The sequence below is a fragment of the Haliotis cracherodii genome, unplaced genomic scaffold (genome assembly GCF_022045235.1).
Source record: "Haliotis cracherodii isolate W230 unplaced genomic scaffold, xgHalCrac1.p SCAF_9, whole genome shotgun sequence".
Lineage (NCBI taxonomy): Eukaryota > Metazoa > Mollusca > Gastropoda > Lepetellida > Haliotidae > Haliotis > Haliotis cracherodii.
The window spans coordinates 50202200-50221457 of record NW_027266343.1 but is presented as its reverse complement, the minus strand read 5'-3'; the positions used below and the strand labels follow the sequence as shown (position 1 = coordinate 50221457).

At 38.2% G+C, this 19258-nt stretch overlaps 1 protein-coding gene across 3 annotated transcripts in view; it reads left to right on the top strand.

The window, feature by feature from the left end:
- Nucleotides 1-18006, top strand: part of LOC139452063 (mushroom body large-type Kenyon cell-specific protein 1-like) — a 31361-nt gene extending 13355 nt beyond the window's left edge. The window contains exons 2-7 of one of the 3 annotated variants that reach the window (XR_011652351.1): nt 3077-3145; nt 5953-6032; nt 6480-6540; nt 7028-7217; nt 8434-13884; nt 16819-18006. Coding sequence is in view for 2 of the 3 variants with exons in the window: in XM_071233365.1 (XP_071089466.1) it covers nt 3077-3145; nt 5953-6032; nt 6480-6540; nt 7028-7217; nt 8434-10093 (2060 nt within the window). In the remaining variant the exon portion in view is untranslated. Of the gene's footprint in view, nt 1-3076; nt 3146-5952; nt 6033-6479; nt 6541-7027; nt 7218-8433 lie in introns of all 3 variants that reach the window. The other 2 variants (XM_071233366.1, XM_071233365.1) reach the window with 2 other exon arrangements.
- Nucleotides 18007-19258: the final 1252 nt, after the last annotated feature.

Here is a 19258-nt window from a genome sequence, read left to right as displayed (position 1 = left end):
GGGAGATAAGCCTCAGCCTGGCCACAGCTGAGAGTTGTCCTAGAATCCAGGTCACCAGTCAAACAATGGACTTTGTGACACTTGCTGCCAGCAGGGTCAGGTGGAGTTCACATAGGCTGTAGATGTGCTTCTGTATCATGACAGGTTATAAAGATAACTGCCAATATGAAGAATGTCCTTATAGTCCCCATGTTAATTGGACAAAGAAAACTGCCCAGTGTGGTGTAAAGACCATGTGATATGAAAGTGTGATATGACAGTATTTACCTGTCAGTGGTCAGAGTTAGTAAATAAATTACTTTTCTTCTGTGTAGATTAGGTGTTGCGTTTATTTTCTGTTGGCCGTTCCACCTTGTTCTCTGAACTACCCCTGTGAGGATTCCTTGTTAGAATAAAGGTCCCCAGGAACCTATGCTGGCTGTAAGAGGTGACTAAATGGCATGGATGGTAAGACTTGGTGAGTGGGTGAATGCCATTTGTAATTTTAATAAGCTGGAAATAGCAAATGTTCACACATTTTCTCCCCAATCTTCTAGAGATTCATGTGAAAAATACCCAATATCATAACTGTAAAAGGGATGGTGGGGTAGCCTCGTGGTTAAAGCGTTCGCTCGTCATGCCAAACATGAAAGACCCGGGTTGGATTCCTCCCACATGGGTACAATGTGTGAAGCACATTTCTCGTATCCCGCCATGATATTGCTGGAATATTGCTTAAATTAGTGTAAGAAAACCCAATACTCATAACTGGTAAAGAATTTTAATGCATTGATGAGAAGAAATTTTATCAGAAAGTAATATTTTGCCAAGAATAATATATTCTTATATCTTGTTATTTTTTTAAATGAGGTTTTTGCATTTTTAATATAAATAACCATAAGCATAGTACTTTTATTTTATTGACGGATATTTTTTACATCCGGATCAGTTTGATGGTTCACCGTTCCAAGCTTCCTCCGATCTTGCTATTTTGATCGCTAAAACGTTATGTTGACATATTACAGTCAAACTACAACAAATATGACTTTTTAATAGTGATTGTATGGTATTTATGATATGGTATCCATTCTCTGAGAGCAAAGGTTTGTTTCAAGGAGTCAATAGCAGTAATCTGATTATGGTTGCGGTAAGTTGGTTCAATCTAACGATCCGTCACACACTATTTTGCCAAAGTTGATATAAACAATATTGAATGATATCTTGAATAAATGAATAAAATGATTACAGACTTAAATGAGATGGGGGCATGGGTGGCCCCTTGGTCGTACTGTATTTTCTTGAGTATAGTGCACACTTTTTAAAAAAAATACCCCACAGCTGTAAGGGGGTGCACATTATAAACGCAATAATGAGTTTTGATTCTCTCCCTCCCCCCCACGTAAATTAATCATGTAATTACACAGTCTGGCTATGAAAAGTGTTCTTTGTATATCTGGACTTATTTCATAAATTTTATTAAAAATTCCTTTTAATATTACTTGAATTAATTTCGGCGAAATTGTGTGTGAAGCAATCAGAAGAATGCACAACTCACTGTTATTAACAGCAACCACTGTCAGATTACCGCTATTGATGCCTTGAAACAAACTTTAGTTGACAGAGAATGGATACTTATATCATAAATTCCATACTTTGACTCGTTAAAAGTCATATTTGTTATAGTTTGACAATTCTATGTCAACACGTAGTTCTCACGATGACGTACGCGGGAGCCTCGACGGTGACTGGTCAAACTGGTTCCATGTGAAAAATAATGACCAGCAATAGAGATCAGCTGCTTCGTTTAAGGTTAAAATTAATTTAAATATATTTACTAAGAGCTGCTACTAAAATAACAAGATGTTGGAATATATTATTCCTGATAAAAAAAATAGTTTCAGATACAATTTTTTGTGGATCCTTGCAATAAAATCCTGTAAAGTTATATCATTGGGTGTGTCTTGACCGAATCACCGGTAGATTCCAAGAAAACATGTGTACAGCTGATTGCTGTTTCCGGCTTAGTTTACGAGAAAATACACATGGTAATCTTAATCCCTAGATGTAAAACAATGCCTAGCAGAACAAAAAATACAATTTAAACTGTAAATCAACATGTCTAGTGATATTATTTTATCTCAAATTTCAAATTTGTAATAAGTTTCTCATCACCCGTTCATTTACAAGAATTCACTGAAGGGGTACAGTGTAAATTTTTTCTGTGCATAATATTCAATTATTATTTTTTTTAAAATACTGAATCCGCTAGAGGGGTGTGTGCATTATACTCGGGTGCGCACTATACTTAAGAAAATACGGTAGGTGGCGCAATTCACTCTGCAGAGTTGCGTCCCTTGAGCACGTCAGAAACCTAGAATTGTCCCGATTATGTTTCTAGCACCGTACCTGTGCACATTAACCTGACACGCGGTGACATAACTGGAATACATGTAGGTCAGAGTGGTGTCAACCAAACTCACTCACTCACTCATAGGTCCTGCTATACAATGAACACTTTTTATAATTAGATAATGTAATAAGAGGACTAACTTTTTTACATCAGCATTGATTTGATGACATGCTATTTCCTGCTCTGATACCTCCTCTGATCTGGTCAGGTCTTTTTGTTGGTGGAAAATATAGCAAGACTCTAGTATGCATATATTATGCGGTGAGCAAAATATGTTTGTGCAGTCACATCAAGTGCTTTATGTCAACATGGATACCTGCAGCAACACTACCAGTCTATCTTGGGGCTGTGTGCTGTGTTTATGTGCTGTGTTTTTGTGCCCTGTTTTTTGTCAGGAACCCTTGTTTAAATATTCAGATTGCCAGTCAAGACCATGGAGCAGCAGGGATTCTATTTGAATTTGCATTCTGGGTTTTGTAGCTCTTGGCTCTTATTCATATATGCTGTGAAAGTATTTAATTGTTTATTGATCGCAGCGGACATGGCTTGTTGTAAATGTTCAACTGTAATGCAACATTGTGTGTAGCCATGGTGTGTTGTGGGGACGTCTGTGGTGTTATCATTCATGTTAACATTCAGGTTAACATCTAGTGTTCAACCACATCTCATTATTGATTTTCTTTTCAGCCTTAGAAAAAATTGCTGAAGAATTCGCAGGGAAGGATGTTCTACAGCCTGTTCTTGATCAGTTTAATAGTAAGTATGCTGACTTTATACTTCAGATCAGAGAGCGGAAACCCTGGTTCATTAACCTAATTGATTAAATTCATTAAGCTATTTAGATTTAAGATATGTTAACAAACAGTATACTGCGGCCTACAGTTATTGATTATTGTGATATGTAGATACAAGTTAGCTCTCTCATCATATAAACATCAAAAACCAGTTCTTACAGTCTGGTGTCTTTGATCTAATGTTATGATAAAGTTCAACTACGCTCGTTTGCGTTTCTTGTGTCTCAAATAAACTATTTTTCATTGTTAATGGCTTGCTAAAGTGGCTCCAAAATACCTGTTGCCATAGCAACAGCAACAAATGAGATGTCAAGGGAGGTTCCCGAGAGTCGGTGCAGTGCTGACCTAACGTTGCCGTCTAAAACATGGCCACCACATTAGGGACTAATTCAGCAGACACCATTTGACAGTTTGTGTTTGATTTGTGATGGAACTGATACGTTTTTCTTGTTTTCTCATTATCGTTAACGTTGAACATCTTGATGTAGGAGAAACTGTTTGGGGCCCTTGTCTATTTGAACAATGCAAAAAAACAGTTTTTGGTTGTGCATGTATCTTGTGTACGATTGTATGAAACAATTCTAATATGCTTTGTTTATATGTAGCTAGTGAGTTAAAATTTCCGTCGTATGATTATCTGTATTCCATTACCTCAATTTTGATGGGGATGTTTTTGTCTTTCCATGATAAACAAAAATTGATTCTTAAATCTTATGATTATGTCAAGTGTGTGTTTTAATAGAAATCCCTATCAAAAGTTGAGTAGTATATATAAAACACTATAAGCTTTAAATAATTATTTTTACTCCAATGCCAGGTTTATAAATAATGCTCAATCCATGTCTTTCCTCCAACATTAAGCTGACTTGGTTGACTCCACTTGTAATGCAGATATGGGGACCAGTAAGGAATCAGAGGTTCTGATGCTTAATATAACATTTCTGAATGTAATGTTAATATACAGTGTTAAGAAAACTTTGAATTGAACAAAATAGATCTCAGTGTTGTACAAAGTAACAGTTGTTTTTCTGATTTCCCCCCCGATGCTTAGTGTTACATTTCTGAATGTAATATTAATATACAGTGTTAAGAAAACTCTGAATTGAACAAAAAAAATCTCAATGTTGTACAAAGTAACAAATACAATTTTGAATGTAATGTTAATATACAGTGTTAAGAAAACTCAAAACTTGAACAAAATAGATCTCAATGTTGTACAAAGTAACAAATACAATTCTGAATGTAATGTTAATATACAGTGTTAAGAAAACTCTGAATTGAACAAAATAGATCTTAATGTTGTACAAAGTAACAAATACAATTCTGAATGTAATGTTAATATACAGTGTTAAGAAAACTCTGAATTGAACAAAATAGATCTCAATGTTGTACAAAGTAGCAAATACAATTCTGAATGTAATGTTAATATACAGTGTTGAGAAAACTCTGAATTGAACAAAATAGATCTCAATGTTGTACAAAGTAACAGTTGTTTTTCTGATTTTTTTCCTTATGCTTAGTATTACATTTCTGAATGTAATGTTAATATACAATGTTAAGAAAACTCTGAATTAAAGAAAATAGATCTCAATGTTGTACAGAGTAACAAATACAATTCTGAATGTAATGTTGATATACAGTGTTAAGAAAGATCTCAATTTTGTTAAAAATAACAGTTGTTTTCCCAATTTGTAACAAGGGCACTTAGTTAGGAATCCTTGATAAGACTTTGAAGGTAATCCACATGTGTGCATCACATTCCTGGCTTGGCCCAGAACTTGTACAGGCAGTTGTGATGTGAGTCATAAATATATTATAGCATCATTAACTATTGTTAAACTGCTGAGCAGCTAAATTACCTACAGTTCCTACAGTGTTTATTTTCTCTAATGAGTCTAAGTAGTACACATGTCTTAAGAAGTTGAAATTACATTAAAGGATTTATCTAGTCCTGCTCAGAGGCTGATATTCAGCCCAAAGTTTGACATGTTTGAAGCAAATGTAAAACCACCCTTGAAAATGACATTTATAATTTCCCAGTTCATATTATGTGGTTATTACTAATGTTATAGCTTTAAGTGGTAAATTGTATTTCAAGGCTTATATGTTTTGTTTTACATTTGTTTTGAATGCCATCCTATAATACCTCTGAACTTACGAAAATATGAATTTTGCAAATATTTGTTTCCTAAAATAGCCTGCCAAGGGCTCTTATTTTGGAATCACAGAAATTTTAAACAATATACTCACTGAATAGAAACACAGAGGTGTATATTTCCCCAGTATATACTCACTGAATAGAAACACACAGGTGTATATTTCCCCAGTATATACTCACTGAATAGAAACACACAGGTGTATATTTCCCCAGTATATACTCACTGAATAGAAACACACAGGTGTATATTTCCCCCATATATACTCACTAAATAGAAACACCAAGGTGTATATTTCCCCCAGTATATACTCACTGAAGAGAAACACACTGGTGTATATTTCCCCAGTAAATACTCACTGAATAGAAACACCAAGGTGTATATTTCCCCCAGTATATACTCACTGAAGAGAAACACACAGGTGTATATTTCCCCAGTAAATACTCACTGAATAGAAACACCCAGGTGTATATTTCCTCCATATATACTCACTAGATAGAAACACCCAGGTGTATATTTCCCCTATAGTCACATCCCATGAAGGACAACTATCATCACTGCTCTGTTAAGCATGAATGTAGTCTTGAGATGACCTTTGACATGTCTTCTACAGGTCTTGAGCCAGAAGAGATCTCTGACTGGGTTCCGGAAGAAGAATGTTTTTACTGTGAGGGCAAGCTGCCCTTGATAGATGTAAGTGGACGAACCTTTTTGCTCTAGTGATGAATATGACAGACCAAATACATTGGAAAGCAATAATTATATGCACACACACTCACACTCGCTCACTCACTCACTCTCACTCACTCACTCACTCACTCACTCACTCACTCACTCACTCACAAAAGGACATATTTTACACACCAGGGCAGGGCATGCTAACCCTTGTCACCTTGTATCATCACTGATTCTCATCTGTTCATAGAAATTTCACTTCTGTTTGCACCAAATGGAATCTGTTTCGGCAGATAATGATGACTGATTATTGTCTGGCATTGTTTTATATTTCGGCAGATAATGACGACTGATTATTGTCTGGCATTGTTGTTTTATATTTATGCACCCTTATGTATTGAGTACTACTTAGTCTGCCTCACCATGTGGGCTCTGCATGTTAGACTTGTCCTATGTTTGTTGCAGGATGTTGTCAGTCGGTTGGCAGAAGATGTCAAGAATGGACGGTCGGAACAGGACAATCCCAGTGAGTAGACTGGTGAACCTTTTGAATCTTTTACATTGTGATTCTTTAAAAAACCTCTGGCGACTATGCTTGTTGTAAAAGGCGACTAATGGGATCCGGTGGTCAGGCTCGCTGACTTGGTTGATGCATGTCATCGTATCCAAATTGTGTGGATCGATGTTTATGATGTCAATCACTGGATTGTCAGGTCCAGACTCGATTATTTACAGACGGCCGTCATATACCTGGAATATTGCTGAGTGCGGTGTTAAACAACAAACAAACAAACAATAAAAGACTTCTGTCTGCCAAGTTCATGTACAAGGTAAAATGAACAAAAGTTTCCATGTGACTTTTAGTTTCCAAATGTCTTATATGTTAACTTTCACTGAGATGCTGCTATATGTCAAGTGTTTGACTGCTCCATCACAGCCCGTCTAACTTCTCTATCTGTGTCCGGTGTTTGACTGCCCCATCATAGCCCCTCTAACTTATCTATCTGTGTCAGGTGTTCGACTACTACAAGAGCTCCTGCCCTACTGCCCTCAGTTCTACACACACGGACTAGGCAGAGATCGCCTTGACTCTTCTGTGGGGAGTAAGCAGACGCCAACGGCAGGAGAGGACAGTGAGGTTTCAGTGCCGTCTGCTAAGCCTCATGTAGAGCTTAAGATACCACACATACCACTACAAGCCAGGTTGGTCACGTCAACCTCTGATGGATTTTTTAGTTGTGCTTGTTGTGTGTGCTCGAATTTGATCAATCGATTTTCACAACCATGTGCTTATGACAGATGTTAGAGACTGCAGACCTGATATGTCTCCTATATCCCCCCCTTTGGAAATTATTCTGACATATGATTGGATGACCTTGAAGGTCAGGGTCACTCTGTATGAACTAAGCATCAAAAGGCTTGTGTGAACCTTGGTAATTTCTGAGGCTGGGTCTTAATTGTATCAAGTTTTTGGGTGAACTTTGTGTAAGGTCAAGGTCAAATATCACAAATTCAGAGCTACAGATAAGCTGCGTATTTGCATAAAATACCTCCCAAAACCATTCAAAACCCAATTACTTTCAATTAACTTGCGAACAGAAACGCATTCAATGAAAAACTCAATTGTTTCAAAACAACACACGTAAATACCCAGTGAAGCTTTTTCAGTGAGCTTATATCCGAAACACAATTACAAGCTTATTTACTTTCCGAGTCAAGCCTGTATTTAGAACCGTTATATTACATCGAAAACATAATTTCATTATTCTTTTTAAATCTCAGTATGCTTACTCATTTTGGGAAAAACCCAATCGAGTGATGAATAGATCAGTGAAAAAAATATTGGTTACCCAATGAAAAATGTAATTACCCAAATAAAATAGAAACCTTCGAGTAAAAACTCAATTGCTCAAAAAGTTATCTGGAGGTCTGACAAATTGTAGATTAATCCATCAGAAATCTAAGCATCTTATTGAATCTGGCTAGCTAGAGGTATGGGACTTTCTGTTTGAAAGTTCTATTGCATTGTCCATGTGTTCTTCCCAAACCAGCAGTAATGTTATAAACATGAAGTACTCCTAACTATGTTTTTAAGGCAGCTAGATGCATAGGCTTTTCTCTTTAAGTCATACTGCATTGGGCTTGTGTAAGGTCAAGGGTCACCTGATCCGGTAGACATGGTCAGGTGATGATAGATAATGGTACATGTTCTGATGTGAAAGTTTTGGGGCTGCTTCTATTTGTGCTTGTTATGCAAACATGTTTCTCGTTTATCAATGCTGTGAAGAAGTTAGGCTTGTTGATGAGGTTTTGTAAATACATTTCTTTTAATGGTTTGAAGATAGATATTTTTATTTCAAGATTTTGATGTGGACTTTAATTTCTGTGCACAAAATAACCAAATTTTGGTATATTTCAGTAAACACAAAAAGGACTGCACTGTGAACGGCAAGAAGTCGTACACAGATGACGAATTGACAGCAGCTGTTCACGACATCCGCAGCGGGAAGCTTGGTACAAGGAGAGCGGCCATGTTGTATGGAATCCCACGGTCCACATTGAGGAACAAGATCTTCAAACTGGAGAGTGAGGATGCCCTTCAGCCTGACATGGAGCAGGAAGATTCGAGTTCTGCAGAGGATCTCCTGAGCCTGGAGGGACACAGCATGAAGCTGGCTGATCTCATGCAGGCCAGCGCTTTCACCTACACGCTGCCCCCTCTCCCATTCGCACTACCCTTCAGGAAAGACTTCGACCTTGAGGAACAAGAAGAAGAATTCGTAAGAAGGGTTGAATTACTCCGTCGTAAACATAATCTTGATGGATCTCATGATAACTTACGAACTCCTGCACATGCCAACGAACTGAAAATGCCTCTTTTGGTGGACTTGATTCGTAGAATGGTAGAACAACGACTAGCTATGGAGCGCCAAAGTGCCTCAGTCACCATTAAAGCAGAGCCTGATGTTTGTGTAGAAAATTCTCTAATTGATGGATTAACCATGAAGAACCCATTTCTGCCATCCTCCCTCCCCTCGACCGCCACGTGCCTCGGCATGACAGCTGCAAGTCTGGCTGACATCCGCATTCCGTCCTACAAGCCGGTTAATGGCACCAAGGACAACCACACCTTGCCAGACAAACCCATGGCCAAGGTATACGAAAGCAGCACGATAGGCGAAACACTCAAGAATATCATTGTTAGATCTATCAATGAGAAAATCCGTTTTCGTGAAACACGTGAAGATAGTTCTGGGACTGCAACTCCGGAGGACCTCTACAAGGTGAGCCCAGATGATATGAGCTCTCATGCCAGCACCCCCATCACGCTGGCCCCGCCTCACGCTTACACCACATCACACTCATCTCCATCGCCACCGAAACGACACAAGAAGGACTCGGACAAGGACAAAAGCTTCTTGTCATCCTCGACTCTCAAGAAGACGAGGCCAAAGCGAGGTCAGTATCGCAAGTACAACAGTCAGTTGTTAATGGAGGCTGTGCGTGCGGTGCAGCGAGGGGAGATGAGCGTCCATCGAGCTGGCAGCTACTTCGGGGTGCCTCACTCCACGCTTGAGTACAAAGTCAAGGAGAGACACCTCCTTCGTCAGAAGAAGCCACGGGAAACAACTTCGAGCCAAAAGCAAACAGCAGCTGTCACCTCCACATCATCCTCAACAGCTACATCATCCACAGCAACAGCCGTAGTTAGCACAGCCTCTGACAGTAATTCTTCAAACAGCAGCATCACATCTGCCTCTACATCAACAACAACAGCAGCAGCAGCAGCCAAATCGGAGAGTGCCCCACTCAGTGCCTTAGGGCTGGGAGCCCCTAAGCAGAGTAGCAGCGGATTGCCTTGGTTCCAGCCCTACCTAAACGGCAGCCCCCACTTCGACCCCGCCATGGGCTTTTTCCACTCTGGTTTTGCCCTCAACACCCCAGCCTCTGAGCTTCTGCGAAAGCTGCAACACAAGGTGCAGAGTAAGTCAGGGACCTTCCCGCAAGACAACACATTTGATTTGCCTCGACCTAACGGTGTTGGAACACTCCATGAGCGGTTCCTCTTGTTCAATTGATGTGATGTACTGTGCAACTATTTCTGTACATGGTCCTATAATTGTTAGACTTGTTGGTGTTCAAGTTAAGTATGACATTGTCTTAGTGATATTGACAGACTGTACAACAGTGGACTTGGACAAGAAAACTATCAAATTTTATTTTGCTGTTTTGATTATGAAGTCATATATCCTTTATATTTTCAACGGGTTTAGCTTATAAGTTTGTAGCCTACAGTAGAGTTTCATGGTGATACTGACGTATGTGTATATCAGTGTATATTTTAGACACGATATGATACAGAAAGATGCTGCCCTGTGGAGTCCCAGAGATGTCATGAATCATGTTCTAATAGAGTTATAGATCCACCTTGTAGCACTTTGGTTCCATGTAGTACATCCATTAGGCTCCATCAGAGCTGTGGCTCCCTCTTTTAGTGCATCCATTTGGCTCCCTCTTTTAGTGCATCCATTAGGCTCCATCATAACTTTGGCTCCATGTAGTACATCCATTAGGCTCTGTCAGAGCTTGTTCCATGTACATCCATTAGGCTCCATCAGAACTTTGGTTCCATGTAGTACATCCATTAGGCTCTGTCAGAGCTTGTTCCATGTACATCCATTAGGCTCCATCAGAGCTTTGGTTCCATGTAGTACATCCATTAGGCTCCGTTTGCACTTTGGCTCCATGTAGTACATCCATAAGGCTCCATCAGTGCTTTGGCTCCATGTAGTACATCCATTAGGCTCCGTCAGCGCTGGTTCCATGTAGTACATCCATTAGGCTCGTTTGTGCTTTGGCTCCACGTAGTACATCCATTAGGCTCCGTTAGTGCTGGTTCCATGTAGTACATCCATCAGGCTCCGTTAGCGCTGGTTCCATGTAGTACATCCATCAGGCGCTGTCAGCGCTGGTTCCATGTAGTACATCCATTAGGCTCCGTCAGCACTGGTTCCATGTAATACATCCATGAGGCTCCATGTATCAACTCTTGCTGGCACAAGTATGTTGTAGCTTTTGTAGACTCTGTATACAATGCCCATAGGCTCCTATCATGTAGTAGCGCTATGGCTCCATGTACTGTGTCTATCAGCTTCATAGTAGATAGCCATGTTTCTGATTAGTATCAACAAAAACTTAGAGCATATCAAACCGTTTATTGTATAAAAACGTGAAGTGTGGCAGAGCTGTGTAGTTTGTTGCACTTGAAGACGTTGCATATGCGGCAGTTTTATTGTACGGAAACCTCAAGTGCGGTTGTGCTATGTTGTTTTTGACTCCTGAGATATCGCAGAGTGGATAGCAGTTTTACCACGTGTATTTATCCTAATTCCAAGGATGATTAAGTTATTCAGCGAACATTTCTCCTTACGTTTGCCTGATGTGTGCAATCTGTCTCATGTTCAAGTCTAGTCAGCTAATTATGTGATGACTTAAGTATTTTTGTAGGAAAGGGTTGTGCAATTTGAGCTAGCTCACCAGGTATCAGTCCAGCCTTAGAAATTTTTTGTTTTTTCTGGACTAGTCCAAAGGACTAAAGTAAACCATATTACACTAGTAAGCAGAGTATTTAGCTAGTCCTGCTTAAACAAAACCCAGAAATCAGTTTTAGCCAAGCAAATTGTAGCCAAAAAATGAGGCATTGAGAGTTGGTTCAAAATTACAGCCCTCAAATGCTACTAGCCTACTAGCCTACTATCATTGCATTGAGTTGTCTCTCGGACTAGTGTCAATTTCGAAGGCTGTCTGTGTTATAACACTGACTCAGCACTTAGCCTCTACCTCACAGCTGTCTTTGGTTTACTAACCACAATCTGTGGAATAAGTCCCACTGTTAATTATAAACTATGCCAGAACTACTTCATTTCTCTCATTAATAACAATGCATCATTTGCTAGATCAAGTACCACAATACTGGAAATACTAGAAAACTTGCGACAGATTCACCGCTGCCTTGCATCCGTTTAACTCTTCATGGTAAAGTTTTGTGAAAGTTGTCAATTTTTGTTGGCCATTGTTCCCAAACTCTTTCTTTTGTCAACATTTTAAGTTTTGTTTTCATTCACTGACCCATCCTCTGACCTTTGGCCTTGTATTTTTAGTCTGATGCCTTCATTTGTCGACCTGGAAGAAGGATCCCACGGGTAGGTGATGTCGCACGGCGGTAGGGCGGCCATCAGGTACTCACTTCACCCTCCCACTGTCACACTCCTCTCATACGCTTACAATATATGCCTTGGTTCTCATCCTTCCCACGCCCATTTATGGGAATAGCTTGGATGTAAATTTGTTTTCTTTTCAAAAGGGAGTTTACACAGATGTATTATTCAGATCGGTTTGTCCTCAACTTTCATGACAGTGGAATTCTTTACCTCAAGTTTGTATGTGTGATTTGAATCATTTTATATGGAAGTTTTTTCAGATTCGTATAATTTATTTGTACATTGATTGTTGATTGAAGATATAATGTGACAAACTTGTCAGAATCCGTATGAGGGGCTGTTGTCTGGAGGGATACTGGTTAAAATGTGGGAAAAGAATTTTCTAGGTGGCTACCAGTGTCTTAGTACATCTGAGGACATTCCACACAGCTGACTAAGCATGAGCCCATTCTGAAATAGTAGCTCAACAGAGCTTGAAATTATTATCTGGCGCAAAGAAGTCATTATTTCAACCATTTTGAACCAATAATGATTAGTGGACACTGTTTAGATCATATGCAAGTCATAAATGTTATAAAAAATGCTTTATATAAAAAATATATATTATTATTTTGTTTGGGAGAATTAAATTAATTAAAGGGGTGAAATATTTTATGTTGGATTTCCTCGAAACAACAGCCCCCTTGCGTCAGAATTGACATCACTTCTTCCTGGTGACTTGATTCGATGCAGGGACAATGCAAGGCTTGGTGCCTACTTTTATGATAAGAGGCTAGGAATTAGTGTGTTGGGAGATCTGCATCATTAGTGACCAGCAGGGGGCGCTGTCAACTCTGTAACAATGGTGGTGGCGGGATTCTGCATGTATCTGACACATAATATTCATCTTCACAATTTCCTGCCTTTTTCTATGAAGAGCAAGGCAGGTAAATCTGTACACGTGATCCAACCCTGGCCTGCTCAGGACATACTCATCTCACACTTTACTAACAGTACTGTCTATTAGCTCTGGGAGCCGTGGCACATTGGAAAGTGTTGTCCTAGCTCCCCGATTCTCACAGTAACCAGATACTAATATAGATGTTTACGTAGACTAGATCGTGTCATCTACCGTCTTTCTGTCCACTAGAAACATCACTGTCTATCTTCTGCAAATGTAACGTTCAACTTGAGCAGTGTCTGAACCGTCCTACTGTTTGTACATACTGTCAGCATAATCTTGTTGGTTGCAAGTTACTTCTGTTTTCTGGGAAGTGGTATTGCGTTGTCCTCACTGCCTTGTGTATGTTATGCTTCGTGTTTATATCGGTGCTGCACTTTGCTCCCACAAGACATCCTCCACAACCTGGGCTCAATGGTACGTTTTACTAAGAAAATATTTCTTGCTCCATTTCACCACTAACTTCTGACACTGCTTCTGAGTTAATGATTTATCTACTACTGTACATGTTGGTTTTTAAAAAAAAAAATTTATTGCTTTTTAAACAGAATTTGACATTTGAATGAGAAAGGTCCTGAGAATTATTTTTCTTGTAGTTGTATGTTGGTGATGTCCTTGTAGGAGCAGAATGTAGCGTGACGTGTGTCCGTCTGCTTCAGAGGCAGACCGTCCCAGCATGCACCAGTACAGGTTGGCCTCTGAAGCAGATGTAAGTGGAAAGAGATTGTCCTATTTTTTCAGATGTTTATATACCTACAGTTCTATATAGAGTGGAAGCTATGTTATATTGTGCATTATTACACACTGGTGCATGTTGTTATCACATTATATCTAATATGCTCAATTCATGAGATGATTTGATTGGCTCTCAGAGCAGCTCATGCATTTCCAGACTGTTCCAATTGGTGATTCCCCCAGCCAGGCTTCATCAAACATATTGCGCTTTCATTGTTTTATATTGGTTGAATCATACAGCAGTTTGTAACACAAGCTCTCATAGGTTGAACCAAAACGTGCTCTGTTAGGAGGTGATTGTGTTAGGGTTACAGAATGTGTTCTTATACAATATGCTTATTTGAATATTTAATATTCTTTAAGAATTTCTATTTTTTAAAAGTATCATTTGATTAAACAAAATGGAGGCCAGGGCCCTGTTCAACAAATCAGTTTTAGCGCTGTGACCATCGTAAGCCAATGTTAAGGCATGGGAGTTACAATCACTTTAGCGATAGGATTGCTTTGCAGAATGGGGCCGGGGTCAGAATATGAATGAAAGAAAGTAGAGTTGTCCTGATTCATCGATGTCAGCTGAGTCATTGTTGTGGCTAGCCACAGAGCCTGGCTGGAGGAGCATCTAGTGTTGTGTAGATGGATAGGGGTCAAGGGTGCCATACATTTCTCTAGAAAGTGCCTTGGAGTGTGTGTACCTTTAACTGCGGTCGTAGACTAGAGTAGAGTAGGATGGTAGAACTACATGCTGCTACGTATCTTGTGTATCCAAGCACTGGCAACATACAGCATTCTCAGGAACACGCACAGATCTGGCCACTGCTTGTAGGTATTTTTGGGGTGCACAGAATTTTTTATTTTTTTTTATTTCTTTTGAGGGGAAAAGTACAAAAGATTAAATCGGACTTAATCTTCAAAATCTAATAAGTACTTCAAGTAAAATGTTTGGCCTAAATCTTCTAAATCTTTATATAATATGGAATTAAATTAAATAATATAATTAAATTATGTACTTTTTTATTCTGAAATGTAGATAGTTGTCCGACTGTCAGTGTTGAACCTTGGAATGGTGGCCATGTCAGCCAGTTGTGTGGACTTGTTGGTGCTCACTCAATCTTCGTTGTTGTACTGCGATCCAGATTCTGTACTCGCTCTGCACGTGGACATTTAGTTGTCCACACCAGTCATTATATATTTATTTATTTCTTCTATGAAGATATGTCATGTGACACTTGATATTAACAGAACTAGCAGTAACAATACAGATGTTTATGAAGCATTCCAATAGGGGTGAAACGATACAGCAAGGCACGATACGATATTTAGGTCACGATGCGATATGATACATAATGCGATAGGCATATGTACGTCAAATTGCATGGAAACTTCTTGACAATAAATATTTCAGGGCAGGTTCAAAAGGAAAAACTATCTGAAGACACATGTTCGTAGCAGCTATTTTTAGTAGTGAACGCCAATTACAAAACATTTCGTGATATCTGACTGACGAAAACACCAGGGGTCATTAAACAAGTTGTAAGTAATTTATATCAGCAAGTGTATCGTCTTGTATCGATACAAAAACAACATATCATATCTCGTATCGTATCGTCAGATGAAAACTCACGATGCACTGATATGTCGTTTCACCCCTACATTCCAAGTGGTTACCAAGAGGCCCAGTATACTACTGCAGTGTCACTTGACGCAGTGTTGTGTCGACCTCCGCTGTGTAGGGTTGTCACCATCAGTTTATTTAACAAAAAATATTTGAACAGTTTTTGTTGATCAGGTAAGAATATTTTTTCTTGTTTGACATATTGAAATACCTGCTCTCTTGGAAAGTTGATTTAAGTTAATATAAATTCAAAATTGTCAATATCAGCTGTACACAGATCCAGAGGTGTGGTGTCGTACACTTTAGAAGCATACTGATCATGTTATGTTTTCAAAAATGGAATCATTTGGTGAAATGTTTCTTCACAAAAATAACTATTAGTTTCCTTGTTTGGTTGACAAATTGTTATTTGCATTGATCTAGCATTGTTTTTGTTTCAAGTGCACCTAATTTCGGAACATATAATTATTATTTTTTCAAAAAGTCTGTACTCCCCACCCTTCTTTTCCAAAATGCTGTATCTGTGCTTGTTGCAGAGATTGCTGTTTAGGATTATTTTATCAATTCTGAAAAAATTGCAGGGGTTATAACAGGAACAGGTGCCTTCTCAGTGCAATTGTAGCTACGCTTCTATTTTGAAGAATACAAGTTTGATAGTCGTAGCTATGATCGCCTTGTGGAACAGGGCCAGGTGTCGAATATGTCAAACGTGAAGCGAGTCATACCTGTCCTTAAAGGGTGTCATGAGGCCTCACAGTACCAATGCATCTCATCCTTGCTGTCCATGAAGAAATCGTCTCTCATGCTTTGATACTGAAACGGAAATCTGTACTAATTGATGTAATTTATGAATACATTTATGTTATTCCAGAGCTACACTAAGTCTAGTTAAGTTTTGATTCCAGTGACCAATTTATCTAACTTTTTACCTCCTCGTATCAAGTATTCTCCAATGTAGAACTGGCTTTAGGGTTAAAAGGTCACCAGAGTTCACAGTATCATTTTAGATTAAATTACTGCAAGGGTATTTGTATGAGGTCAATATTATGACACCCTATAAGAAATACTTCATTCCAGAACTGAAAAACTTTCAGTGATACGAAGGAAAATATAGGGGATCAATTTTATATTATTTAAGACTATTTATTTCAAACTATTCATTTATATAGATACATATTGTGTATATATGTATGTGCATATTTATTTATATGTATGACTGTTTTCTTTTGTATTTATAGTTTTATTATGAACGTAACATTTCTCAAATTGAGCTGATAGTATTGCTTTTCATGTTAGATATGGCCGTGATCAGACAACTTTGTAGCCATATGGAAGTAGACAAGGCTTCTACAGTATGACTGTCAGGAATCCCCCCGCATCTAGTCACGTGTCAAGCAATGTATCTGCAAGGTGTACTCCTCAAAATCATTTCTCTTCTACTTCACTAAGTGAAAGTATGGTGCATAATATTTGTGATGAATCTCACTGTCCCATTCACTGTCAATAGCCATTGATTGCAACTAATATTTTGATTATCTATAGTGCTATATAAAATATCTGATAACCAGTATGGCAGTAGTAAGGGGAGATAACTGCTGTGTTCACATCAAGGGAGATAACAGTATATCTCACAGATAAGACTCTCCATTAGCATAATACTGAAGTTTCAAATAGTCCTGTTATTCATGTGTTATAAGATTGGTTTGTGTAAATGTTGATAAGGAGATTCATGCAGTGTTACAAGTCATCGAGGGGAAAATATTTACATCTCTGAAAGGTTATTTTAAGTTTCCAAGAATATTTAGTCTAATTAATTCTCAAGTTTTCAAGGTTTTGATCGGAATGTATTTTCTCTCTGTGACCAAGTAAGCTGCGAATTGTTCAGGAACTGGACTGGTCAGTGGACATGTTTATTTTCTTTTTATTTATGTGTAAATTAAGCGTTTCACTGTTTCTGTCAATGTATGATAACTGCAACAGATTTTGGTTTAATTATCAATATTGTAACAATTTCATTCCTGGGGCAGATATGTTGGTGTTTTATTGTCTTTGCCGAGTTATCAAATTTAGGTCAAGGGAAATGTTAAGAATGTCTGTGCCTTGAGACAAGAGTCCATACTGTTCTGGATACAATTGATGATTCCTCTTTCAGTTTTCATTATCAAAGAACTTTTAATGGATATTTTTTGTACATACTAATCATTAGAGATTGTTGTGATGATTTGACTTGTATTTTAAAGGGGCTTTTACATGATCAGTCCAAGAAGATGTTCACTGAAAAATGTATCACTATCAACATTATATTGTCAATTTTGTGCAATACTTTATTTTATTTTATGTTGTCACTATGAATGTTACATCTTTTTTGTTGGAACACTTTATGTTCATGTATTTATTCACACAAAAATGCCATGAATGTTTTGTAATCATTATTTTCCATTTAAGGGCATAATTGTTGTTTTCTTTATGGTAAATAAGATCAAATACTGATATTTTGAATCAGTAATTATACAAGTTCTTTTTCCCAATAAAAACTTACAAAAATACTACTTCTTTGTTGTTTTGAAGCAATTAAAATAACTTAAGGAGTTCCCAAATGTGATTGTGGTTTTCTGCTAGTCAGCATGACTCAGCAACATTTTTTAATTCACATAATCACAGAATGTGAATAATTGAAGTTCCATATCACAAACTGTACTCATCAAATCCTGCCTTTTCTTGGCATGAGTTGCCACCTAGGGTATGGTTGTAGTAGACGTCTGTGCAGGGTATGTACAGGAAAACATACCATACAAAACTTGTACTACCGAAAGTAAATAAGGGAACTTACGTTTTGAATGTAGCTATGAGGTGTACATACAAAACAGTGGCATTGCATTTTGAGCGCAACATCAAATCACAACGAAATTTCACATCAGGCATGAACAACATGTGATGTGCCTGCACACAGTTATATTTATTTCTTTCTTTATGACACAGTACAAATAGGGCGGTCGGGTAGCCTGGTGGTTTAAGCATTCGCTCGTCACGCCGAAGACCCGGGTTCGATTCCCGACATGGGTACAATGTGTGAAGCCCATTTCTGGTGTCCCCCGCCGTGATATTGCTGGAATATTGCTAAATGCGGCATAAAACCATACTCACTCACTCACAGTACAAATAATTCAGTCACTTCCATCTACATTCATCTCTGCCATTTCAAAGTTACTCAACAGTGAACATTTTGTTTTCGGTTTTATAAAGTCATACTTTTATTAATACATTTTTTGGCCTGTTTGTTAATCAAATCATGCTTTTCTCGTCACCCCACCATTAACAATTAAAATCAGCCATTACCCTCACAAAATCCTTCTTTCGCTTTGACATTTGAGAATTAGTAATGAGTCACTTACAACAAAAATAATGCATATAATTGCCTTCCTTTAAAAAAATAGTTTTTAGACCAGATGCACTTTTTTGTTTATTTCTTCAACAGGCCGTTGCCATGTATGCCGTCTATTTATGATATAAGCGACATGTATTTTGTAATTATTACTACGAACGTATGAGAAATGAAAACTATTTTATGTTCAAAATAAACTGAATGTATCTTCACTACTTTCTCGTCCTGCACATGCTGCCACTCGTCAATACGAGTGGACGAGTGGACGAGTGGCTTGTTCAAGCCCTTCTAACCTGCTCCTGTCAGCAATAGAGAATTCTGTACAATAATAAATAGGAGAATTTCAACATCTAC